Source organism: Pelobates fuscus, chromosome 1, assembly GCF_036172605.1.
Source record: "Pelobates fuscus isolate aPelFus1 chromosome 1, aPelFus1.pri, whole genome shotgun sequence".
NCBI classification, from domain to species: Eukaryota; Metazoa; Chordata; class Amphibia; order Anura; family Pelobatidae; genus Pelobates; species Pelobates fuscus.
Window position 1 is genome coordinate 154,995,447 of NC_086317.1, and position 12,349 is coordinate 155,007,795.

General features: G+C 43.2%; 1 protein-coding gene across 2 annotated transcripts in view; it reads right to left on the reverse strand.

Moving 5' to 3' along the window:
- The window catches only part of LOC134608294 (tigger transposable element-derived protein 1-like), a 151,367-nt gene that overhangs the window by 32,065 nt on the left and 106,953 nt on the right, over positions 1-12,349 (reverse strand). For both annotated transcript variants that reach the window (XM_063451005.1, XM_063450997.1), the window contains exons 8-9: positions 4,437-4,616; positions 3,482-3,670 (exon numbers count right to left, since the gene is read on the reverse strand). In XM_063451005.1, coding sequence (XP_063307075.1) covers positions 3,482-3,670; positions 4,437-4,616 — 369 coding nt within the window. The remainder of the gene's footprint in view (positions 1-3,481; positions 3,671-4,436; positions 4,617-12,349) is intronic.

The following is a 12,349-nucleotide window of genomic DNA, read 5'->3' on the forward strand; positions in this document are numbered from 1 at the left end:
ACTCCATCCTCAACCCGAAAAGGCCCCACAAGCTCATCTTTGATGATACCAGCCCAAACCAGTACTCCACCTCCACCTTGCTGGCGTCTGAGTCGGACTGGAGCTCTCTGCCCTTTACCAATCCAGCCACGGGCCCATCCATCTGGCCCATCAAGACTCACTCTCATTTCATCAGTCCATAAAACCTTAGAAAAATCAGTCTGGAGATATTTCTTGGCCCAGTCTAGACGTTTCAGCTTGTCTTGTTCAGTGGTGGTTGTCTTTCAGCCTTTCTTACTTTGGCCATGTCTCTGAGTATTGCACACCTTGTGCTTTTGGGCACTCCAGTGATGTTGCAGCTCTGAAATATGGCCAAACTGGTGGCAAGTGGCATCTTGGCAGCTGCACGCTTGACTTTTCTCAGTTCATGGGCAGTTATTTTGCGCCTTGGTTTCTCCACACGCTTCTTGTGACCCTGTTGACTATTTTGAATGAAACGCTTGATTGTTCGATGATCACGCTTCAGAAGCTTTGCAATTTTAAGAGTGCTGCATCCCTCTGCAAGATATCTCACTATTTTTTACTTTTCTGAGCCTGTCAAGTCCTTCTTTTGACCCATTTTGCCAAAGGAAAGGAGGTTGCCTAATAATTATGCACACCTGATATAGGGTGTTGATGTCATTAGACCACACCCCTTCTCATTACAGAGATGCACATCACCTAATATGCTTAATTGGTAGTAGGCTTTCGAGCCTATACAGCTTGGAGTAAGACAACATGCATAAAGAGGATGATGTGGTCAAAATACTTATTTGCCTAATAATTCTGCACGCAGTGTACATACATATTATATATATATGTAACGTCATTCTAAGTGTATTTTAATATTAATATATATACTAATATTAATATTAAAATACACTTTGTATGACGTTACATATATATAATATGTATATATATTATATTTATAATATATATACATATTATATATATATATATACAAATATTTTACATTTATTTTTACACATGTTTAATATTTTTTTTTATTACTTCCCACCAGCAGGGGGACTGTCTGACATTTCAGACAGCCCCCCTGCTGGCAGATCCATAGCCAGCTATAGGGGGCCATGTGATCGCTCTTTGAGAGCGATCACATGGCCCCCGGGGGCCTCATTTGCCGGAGGGGGGCTGCCTGGGCTGTCAGGCAGCCCCCCAGAAGAGGATCGCGGCGGAGGTAAGTACACCTCTCCTCCAGGGGCTCAAAGCCGTTACGACGTACCATGCCGCCGCAACGGCTTTAAAGCCCATTTAATGCGTGGCGGCATGGAACGCCGTAACGGCGTTAAGGGGTTAAATGTCATATATTCAAACTCTGTCTGACCCAATAACGGTCATAAATTGAAACACTGACTGAACTGAACTGTAATTTTGTCTTCCACTGAGGAAGAGTTTTTTTGCTGCATGAGAGCTGTTGTTTTTGTGTGCTCATTAAACAGACCTGCTTGACCCTTTCTTGAAGAAATTGGTAACAGGAGAAAGAAGGAAGAGAAAATCTGTCCCTAGTTATACTATAGATATGGAGAGGGGGATAATGACTAAAGAAAGATACTTTAATATTTACCAAAATATTATGCAAGGTCCAAAAGACAAACCGTAAACAAAAGAAAAACCCTTGCTGTAGCTACCTGACTTCACAAAAGTCAATTACAGTAGTCTACGCAAAAAGCACAAATATAAATGGTTAAGGGAGTGAGGAATGACACATAAAAAGTGAGAAAATAAATGGAGTTAACGAAGGTAGCTATAACAATACATCGCAGGGTATAAAAAATATGTCCAGTACAGGGAAATGTTTCCAAATTTGTCTTATCTAGCTAGTATCGTATTTGAGTAATCAGCCAAAACTCAATGTAAGATTCTCACAAAGATTGGTAAATAGAGAGATGAAGTTGGTCAAAACGGTCACAAAATATAGCACCTTAAAAGGTTTGATGCACTGCAACAGTAAAGAGCAATATGTATCATTGTATAAAGAATGCGTATAATACGCTACAATGTATCTGAGTGATATGATCGAAACAGTGCTCAATTTAGTGGGGCAGCCGGCCAAAAATCAATCTATAAACATCGCAAAGACTCTTAAAGGACCGCTATAGTGCCAGGAAAACATACTCGTTTTCCTGGCACTATAGTGCCCTGAGGGTGCCCCCACCCTCAGGGACCCACTCCCGCCGGGCTCTGGGGGGAGGAAGGGGTTAAACTTACCTCTTTCTCCAGCGCCGGGCGGGGAGCTCTCCTCTCCTTCTTCCTCGCGACGTCATCGGCTGAATGCGCATGCGCAACAGGAGCCGCGCTCGCATTCAGCCGGTCGCATAGGAAAGCATTTACAATGCTTTCCTATGGACGCTTGCGTGCTCGCACTGTGATTTTCACAGTGCGAAGCACGCAAGCGCCTATAGCGGCTGTCAATGAGACAGCCACTAGAGGTTTTGGAGGCTGGATTAACCCTCAGTATAAACATAGCAGTTTCTCTGAAACTGCTATGTTTATAAAAAAAAGGGTTAATCCTAGAGGGACCTGGCACCCAGACCACCTCATTAAGCTGAAGTGGTCTGGGTGCCTAGAGTGGTCCTTTAAATGTCACATAGAAGGAAACTTACAATATTAGTGCTGAATTGTCCGGTCTATGGGTAGAGTCAAACTAATTAGAGAGAACCACATACACAGCCCAGATACCTCTATCAGTATTAGAACTGAAGATAAACGCTAGTTCGGCTGCCTTGTAGTAATGGGTATTAGTTAGTACAAAAGATTTCCTCAGAGAGCTAAAATGTTTCTTAACTGTAGTGTGCTCGTAATACACTCGCTTATAAAATATAGAGTACAGCAATCGCAGCCTCTCGTATATGCATTAAGGGTAGATGGTAATCTAGAAACCCCTTACTGAGTACAGATAGTAGAGAGTTAAGGCAGCTAGAATGGTACCTTCATGGGCACCTTGTACAGAGAGATAGTATAGGAATAGCAGATCTTGATAGTTAAGGAAAGAATTTCACAGTTCTTAATATAAGAGGGCTGCAGGTTCAAAATGGCTGTGAAAAGGCTACCCTGATCGGTAGCTAGTTTCCCTGCTTTGCATGGATGGCTATCAACCGTCTAAGATTACCCGGGCACTTAAATGGCTGCCTGATATAGCCAGCAGAAGATATCAAACCGCAAGAGAGGTGCCGAGAAAAGCGGGAAACGAAAGTAAATGTCGAGTGGTGTCACTCATAGAAAAAGTCTTAGATTTTTATACCTATTGATATACCCTATAGGCAGACGCAGAGTGCCACATCTAGCGCCAGTGGTGTCATCAATGTCATAGATTCTCTATCACCTTAGAGTGACACGGGTTGCCTATATACAATTTAATACCTACATCCATTCAGTGTATCTTCTAATTTACAATGCTTTGCAGAAACAAACCGAAAAAGAGAATTAAAGAATGAAATATGCTTACGTGTACATAAGGATTCACGCATATCAGTCCACTCTAATCGACCATTGCATGTTCTAGCAAGTTCAGACCTTGCTTCATATCCAGTCACACAGGAATATTCTACTCTGGCACCCTTAAGGAAGATGGTCTGTGTTCTATAATTTGGATTCAGCTCTTCAGAATTTTTGACAGGAGGTGAATAACAACCATCTAAAAAAAAGAATATACAAAACCAAGACTAAATATCATAAGGTTGTTATACATCAAAAGGAAAGACAGTGACAGAAAACGGGTTATTTTGCATATGGATGTTAGAAATTCACAAAGCACCAAGGCATCACTAATAATACAAGCAGCATCCATAAATAAACCACGTAAAACTAATGAGCCACACAGCATGAATACATCTTCCATGCAGCCTTAATCATCCACAGAGAACTCTGATACTAGACGAGCAGCACAGGTTATCAATTTACATCATCCATCAACACAAAACCAAAATAGCCCCACATCAACAATTTGAGAAATTGAGAAGTTGCTTTTGGTTAAATTGTTCCAGTCACACATCACCAACAATTCACTGGCTGGACGCATCATCAACCACACAGAATATTAATCTTTTCTACTTGCAGCGAATGGTTGTTGTATACAAACTCTGTCTAAGAAAGCAAAAGTTTCTTAGGTCTTGTATAGGATGTGAACACCATACAAGATCCACCTTGTGCTTTGAAAGATTCTAGGGTACTACGGTAAAAATACAGAGATAAGTAGAAAGAGGGAATGGGATAGAGAGTTCCATTTTCTATGCAAGCAGAGTAAATCGTTATAATGCTAGGACTGTGACAGACAGCAGTTAGACAGCCAAGAAGAAGCAGCATTCATGAAAACGCTCTGCTGTAGCTTGGGTGAGAGGGAGGATGACAGATCTAATTATCAAATGCATATAGCCAGTAGAACAAAAACGATGAATACATACCCACACACTGTGGTAATTCTGGCGTCCACTGACTGTCAGCATTACATTTAACACTGCTAGATCCAATCATAATGTTTACTTCTTTACACTTAAATGTGACACCAAAATTCAGCTTGTATGGACCCACAAATCCAGATTCCTTTACAGAGTTGGGAACAACAGGTTCTGGGCAATTGACGCCTATTAAAAATATATGTACAATAAAAGAAGTTCAATAAATTACAGTATTGGTCTATTGAGCACATGTACACATAATAAAATACACAGTCATGCACCACACATTACATTAAGATGTTCATTCAAGAGAAAATTACCATCTAAACTTTATTTAAAAAAAATAGTGGCTTGCAAAAATGACATTTTGTTCTAGCAATAGGCAAGGATACACAGATCTAATTATGCGTTTGTTTTTTTCAAGCTAAAGAAACTCATGCAAATGTGTGCCATATCATTGAAACTTGGTGTAATTGTAATGTATGCATGGTTGCTTTGCATTATAACACTGCAAAATCTTCTCTCAATAAAACTATATTTGCCATAATTGAACATTGTAAGGTTAAAAATAATATATTTTAAATCAAGCATGTGAAACTTGCAGCCCACAATGAGTATATATTTGCTGCCCACCTGCCCTGAGGCCGCTTTGTGCTGTGTTTCCTGCCTGCCCTGCCACGGACGATTGTGTGCTCCGGCAGCCGCAAGAACGCTAAGCATTAGTCCACTCTGGCCGCTGAATATGCACCAAGAACTGGCAGACAGGCAACTCATCCTAAGGTAGGGGAAGAGGGGCTTGAGGGAATTTCCTGTGTAATATGTTAAATTGGGGGAGGGAAGGGACAGTGTATTCAATTTGAGTGGAGGGAGGGGGGGGCAGTGTATTAGATTGGAAGGAGGGTGCAGAGTATTAAAGTGGAGGGAGGGGAAACAGTGTATTAGAGGTGGGGTGCGGGGTTGCAGAAGGCTGTGTATTAGATTGAAGAAGGCAGTGTATTAGTTTGGGAGCAGTGTATTAGAATGTGGGAAGGGGGCAGTGTATTAAATTGGGTTTGCAAGGAGGCGCTGAACGTTCCCCATGGATTTGCCGATTGGCCGCGCAGCTTTTTGCCACACATGCACAATAGCCTCTCATTGCTTTCCTATGGGAAAGCATTGGATTGGCTGAGATCATCAAGTTTGATGATCTCAGCCAAAGTGCAGAACACACTCATAGGGCTTCAAAATCAACAAGATAACGTAAATTTGTATTTTACAGCTGTGAAACAGCATACATTAACCATTTCAGTTCCATTACCCAACTTTTCTTACTATGTCAAGGTAGTTGGACTGATTGGTTACATGCAAATGCACGTCTCTACAAAAAAAAATTGCTCTTTTGTTTAATTTGAAGCTCAACGAGTGTTAGGACGTCCAGTGTCAGGCAATTTTCTTTTATACTGTTTTTTTTTTCTGTCATTTATTGCACCAACACATATTATGTATTGTTTTTCAGAGGGCAAACAGGGCTTTCATTTGATGTCACATATACATAGATACATTCTCATTAATTATAAAAAAATGCAATAAAATGAAAAAGATTTTTTTCACAGTTTTGGCAATAATAGCGTGTGCACAATATGTCCAGCTTAGAAAAAGTAATTCAAAATAAATTAATTTATGTGTCTTGATGTATAGAGTACATCACATGTATAGGATTTCAGCTTATTTTTCAAATTTATATTTTATTATTTTTCAGCAAGTATGATGCGGGATACAGAATGAAGAAGGGGAGGGTAAACAGGGGGTTACATTGATTTACAGTTCTCGTATGATCATATTAACATCGTCGTTGGAACAGAGGTTGACACTTAAAGGTAGTTACCACATTGATACAATACAGATTAGCAAATCTATTGTTCACGTGGTTAGGTCACGGTTCGGTGCCTGCGTGTCATCGTTTCGTGTAATGAACGAGCTAGAGTTAAATTATGAGTCGGGGGGAGGATGGGGAGGGTGGGGGATATATCGGGAGATGATGGATTAGTTAGGGGGGGGGGGCTTGAGAGTACCTTAAGAAAACCTTGCGCCTAGTATTCTACGCGCTGTATGAGTACAATTGTTCGGTTAGCATGTCTTGGTTTACCTGGGGCATGTTGGGGGACCTGGGGAGATGGTTGGTTGTGACTTCGTGTTAATGTCAACACGGTAGTCGAGTCCAGAGATCCTACTTGTGTCGTTTGGTACCCCTTCCCATTGACCCCATCCCGTGTCAAACGCTAATTTCTTTTGTGGGGACATAATTGCCATTCTCTCGTATGTCTTATATTGGGAGATTCTATTCTGGAGTTGGGTCAAGGATGGGCAGGTCTGAGATTTCCAGTTTTGCGTCAGCAGATTTCTTGCTGCCAATATAGTGATGGCTGTTATTTGTTTTTGTGTGATGGAGAGGTCGTCAGGGAGTATTAGTAGGAGACAGGAGGTTTTTGTCAGGTGGAATTTGGGGATCTGCAGTTGGTCTAGTGTTGTCGATACTGCGGTCCAAAGATGCCGGATATCGCTACAGGACCACCACAGGTGCTCCAGAGTGCCCACCTTGTCATTGCACCTCCAGCAAGTGTGTGGTGTGTTGGGGTATATGCGGTGGAGCCTCTGGGGGGTCATGTACCAGCGGTATAGGAGCTTTCTGTGGGCTTCAATGTGCGTATAGCACTTTGTCCATTTGGAGAGGCCATTGAGGGCCCGAAGCCAGTCTTGGTCTGTCAGTGTCGTTTCACAGTCTGTCTCCCAGTGGGTCTTGTAGGGGTATGACGTGGTGGAGTAGAGCTCTTGCCAAGCTTTGTAGCACAGTGTGAGTGTTTTGGGTTTCGTGGGTGCCGTCCAGCACCTACTCAGAAGTATGGAAGGGGTAATATTGGTTGTGGATGGTGCGGTATGAAGTGGGAGCGTGTGTGCTTGTAGTGCACTTTTGATTTGTAAATAGGAGAATATTGCCTTGTTCGGGAGTTGCCACTGTTGCTGAAGGATTGGAAATGGGATCGTACCATTAGTGTCTAACAGCTGTGACAGTGTTGTGATTCCTGCTGTGGTCCATACTTTTAAGGGGATATTGGGCACTATAGCCCGTAAGGCGGAGAGTGGGGATTTGGGGTGCAGTCTGTCTCTGTGTCCCACTTGGTCCATAAACGTATCCCATGTGGATATTGTGATTTGTGTGGTCGGGAACAGGTCATTGCGTTTGGCCCTAAATTTCCTCGGTGTCCACAGGTATTCTATCAGGGAAGCATCTGTGAATTGTGCCCTTTCCATGTCCACCCATTGTAGCATGCCTGGGTGTGCATGTTAGAGCACGCCTGCAGAAAGTATCGCGGCTTTGTGGTATAGTTGCAGGTTGGGAAGACCCACCCCTCCCAGTCGTGGTGCTGTTTGGAGAAGCCTCAATGATACCCTTGGTTTTTTCCCGTTCCATATGTAGGTGCCACATAGTTTTTGTAGGGCTTTACAAAATTGGGGGGTAATCCCCAGTGGTATCATGCGAAAGATGTACAGGATACGTGGGAGGATCATCATCTTATACGTGTTAATTCTCCCTAACCATGAGATGTTAGTGTGTTTCCATCTGCCCATTTCTACCTTACATGACGTCAGTAAAGGTTTATAATTCAAATGTGAGGTGGTAGAAATTGAGGCGGCTATTTTTACTCCTAGGTACGTGATCGAGGTAGACTTCCAATCAAACTGGTGGGAAGTTTGGAGCGAGGATAGCAGGGGTTTAGGTAGGTTTATTGGTAAGGCTTGGGTCTTATCTTGGTTAAGGCGGTAGTAGGATATATCTCCAAAGTGATGTAGGAGGTCTAACAAGGGGGTGAGGGAGCGGTTTGGGTCCGACAGTGCTATAAATATATCATCGGCGAACAAGGCCAAGCTGTATGTTTTGTTGTGGATATCAACACCTATTATTTCGGGGTGAGATCGGATCTTCTGGGCTAGGGGCTCTAGTGCGAGTATGTATAGAAGGGGTGACAGAGGACAACCTTGTCGGGTACCATTTGTTATCGAAAAAGCAGTGGATAGGAATCCCCCATGTGAGACTTTAGCTGCTGGGCGGTGGTATAGGGCCATAATGCTAGTGACAACGGGTGCCGGGAAGTTAAAGTGTGTTAGAACTTTGGCCATGTAGGTCCAGTTGAGGCGGTCAAAGGCCTTCTCCGCGTCTAACGCGAGAAGGAGGCCTGGTGCTTTCCTGGATTCTAACTGTCAGGGTACCTGAAGCCTCTACCTCTGAGAGAGGTAGAGACTTAGAAGTTTATCCGTCCGGACGGCATGTCTCCTCGGCCTCTCGCGGTTCACTCGGTCTTGCTAACGCCGGCCGCGAGGGAGTCACTTCCTTTTATAGCAGGAGGACCGGAGGTCGACGTCATGACGCCAACCCGGAACATCCTGTCACTCAAATCTCGGGAGACGAATCAGGACTCGCCGGAGGCGTGTCTTCTCCCTCTAGCCAGGATACTTAACAGTGGCTCTCTCATTTACTCATTGCCCTGTCGTGGTTCTAGTCCGCCTAGTCACACAGTGCTTTGTTATTCTCTTGCCTTTTGGTTCTGACCCGGCTTTGGTATTTACTCTCCTGTCTTTCTGTTGTCCTTGACCCGGCTTGTCTCTCGCTTACCTGTCTTCTCGTTCCCTCGACCTCGGCTTGTCTCTGACCATTCTATCGTAGTTATACGTTAAGTCCGGCCATTCTAAGGACCGGTATACGTATCTGCTACTCTTTGTACTCTGCGTGTTGGATCTCTGACCCGATCCTGACATTACGACAGGGCCATGGATCCTGCAGGTACAAATTGTCAGCTTGGTTCTCCTGATCCTAGGTTTGACGCCATGGATCATAGGATGGATCAGATGGCTCTAGCACTACAGGCGCTGCTATCTCGTCCTATTAATCCACCTGAGGAGATGCGTAATATATCTGCTTCTTCTATGGGTTCAGGGCTAGAGGTAGCTACTGTAGGTGCTTCTTCCCGAGTTACCCCACCTGTACGTTATGCTGGTTCTCCGGAGAGGTGTCGTGGCTTTTTGAACCAGATCAGTATCCATTTCGAGCTACAGCCCCGTTCATACCCTACTGATAGGGCAAAAGTGGGATTTATTGTTACCTTACTCATTGAGAAAGCTCTGAGATGGGCTAATCCGTTGTGGGAGAATGATAATCCATTAGTCTATAACTATAATGCCTTTGTAGCTGCTTTTAAAAGAACTTTTGATCCCCCTGGCAGGAGGGTCAATGCAGCCAGGTTACTGTTGCGCCTTAGACAAGACAACCAAACACTTGTGGATTACGCACTAGAGTTCAGGTCTTTGGCGGCAGAGGTAAAATAGAATGAACAGGCCTATATAGACGTATTTTTAAATGGATTATCCGATGTAATACTTGATGAGGTAGCGACAAGAGAGCTTCCCGAGAACCTGGAAGACTTAATTTCCTTTATCTCTCGTATTGACGAACGTCTAAGGGAGAGGCAGAATACTCGAGATAGAACCGGTAAATCTTCCTTTAGACTAGCACCATCATTTCAAATTTCTGAAACCAAAACTCCACAGGTTTCAGAACCTATGCAGTTAGGCCTTACTCGTCTCTCAGAGGAGGAGAGACAGTACAGGAGAAGGGAGGGACTGTGTATGTATTGTGGGTCCAGAGGTCATGTACGTTTGAGCTGTCCCAGTCGTCCGGGAAACGCTCGCACCTAAGTTTCTCTAGAGGACAGACCTTGGGTGTTTCGATTTTGTCCTCTACTCATAACTACAAAGAACATAGACTCCTATTACCGGTCTCTTTAACTTGGGAAAAGGGAACTTTAGAGACTATGGCATTGATAGACTCCGGCGCTGCTGAGAGTTTTATCGACCAAAAGTTTCTCACCAAACACACTATCCCATCCCAGTTAAGGAAGACACCCTTGGCTGTTGAGGCCATTGATGGTAGACCTTTAGTTGAGCCTGTGATTTTCCGGGAGACCACACCTCTTTACTTAACTACTGGTATTCTACACAAGGAGGAAATATCCCTACTACTCATTTCATCCCCTTCTGTTCCCATAGTCCTGGGATACTCCTGGCTTAAGAGACATAACCCCGTTATAGATTGGAGATCAGGGGAAATAGTTTCATGGGGTCAGGATTGTCAAGAGAATTGTTTAAAGAAAGTGTCACCTCTTTGTAGTGTCAACTCACTTAATAACGCTACCGACTCTACCAAAGTACAGATACCGTCTTTGTATCAAGATTTAAAGGCAGTATTTGACAAAGGAAAGGCTGATACCTTACCACCACATAGGCCTTTTGATTGCAAAATTAATTTACTTTCTGGTACTATGCCCCCCAGGGGTCATGTATACCCTTTGTCTACGAATGAAAACTTAGTTCTAGAGGAGTATATTCGTGAAAACCTAGACAAGGGGTTCATTAGAAGATCCTCCTCTCCTGCTGGGGCTGGATTTTTTTTTGTTAAAAAGAAGGATGGTTCTTTAAGACCCTGCATTGACTACCGAGGTCTTAACAAGATAACCATTAGAAATGTGTATCCGATTCCCTTGATCACCGAGCTTTTTGATCGATTAAAAAGTTCTAAGATTTTCACTAAGTTAGACCTTAGAGGTGCTTATAATTTGGTGAGAATTCACGACGGAGACGAGTGGAAAACTGCGTTCAATACTCGATATGGGCACTATGAGTATACTGTAATGCCTTTTGGTCTCTGCAATGCCCCGGCGGTATTTCAGGACCTTATTAATGAGGTTCTTAGGGAGTTTCAAGATGACTGTGTGATTGTATACCTTGATGATATACTTATACATTCCAGGGATATTGAAACTCACCACGGACAAGTCAGAAGGGTTTTACACAAACTTCTTCAGCATGGCTTATACTGCAAACTAGAGAAATGCAGCTTTGACCAATCCCAAACTACCTTTCTTGGTTATGTGATTTCTGGGGAGGGGTTTGAAATGGATCCGGAGAAGCTCCAATCCATATTAGATTGGCCTTTACCTAAGGGTCTCAAGGCTATCCAGAGATTTATTGGTTTCTCCAATTACTACAGACGTTTCATTAAAGGATACTCCTCTATCATTGCTCCCATCACCAATATGACCAAACAAGGGGCTGATACTAAGAATTGGCCTACTGAAGCACTTCTGGCTTTTAAGACACTCAAGGAGCTGTTTGCTTCCGCACCAATTTTAGTTCACCCTGATACTACACTACCTTTCCTACTCGAAGTTGACGCTTCTGAGACAGGTATAGGTGCTGTTCTGTCCCAAAGGTTGGGTGTAGATAAACCATTACATCCTTGTGGATACTTTTCCAAAAAATTGTCAGGTACTGAAAGCAGATATGACATTGGTGACAGGGAACTACTAGCGGTTATAATGGCCTTGAAGGAGTGGAGACATTTATTGGAGGGTACTTTGCATCCTGTTACTATTTTGACAGATCATAAAAACTTATCCTATATTGGAGAGGCTAAACGACTATCATCTAGACAGGCTCGTTGGTCCATATTTCTCACTCACTTCAACTACGTACTCACATATAGGCCAGGTTCTAAGAATTCTAAAGCCGATGCCTTATCTCGCCAATATGAACCTGCTGCCGTATCTGAGCCAGTTTTGTCCTCTATAGTACCCAAGTGTAACATTATCGCTAACACTACTCTCAAAGTTCATTCTCCGCTACTTGATCAGATAAGGAGCTTGCTACGGAAGGATATTAAGGATTTTATCGGAGTTTGTGAAGTCTGTACTAAAACTAAACTTCCGCATTCGCTTCCTTGTGGCCTTCTACAACCTCTGGAAATTCCTGACAAACCTTGGTCCTGTGTGGCAATGGACTTTATTGTGGAATTGCCTGTTTCTAAAAAGCACACTGTTATCCTCACCGTA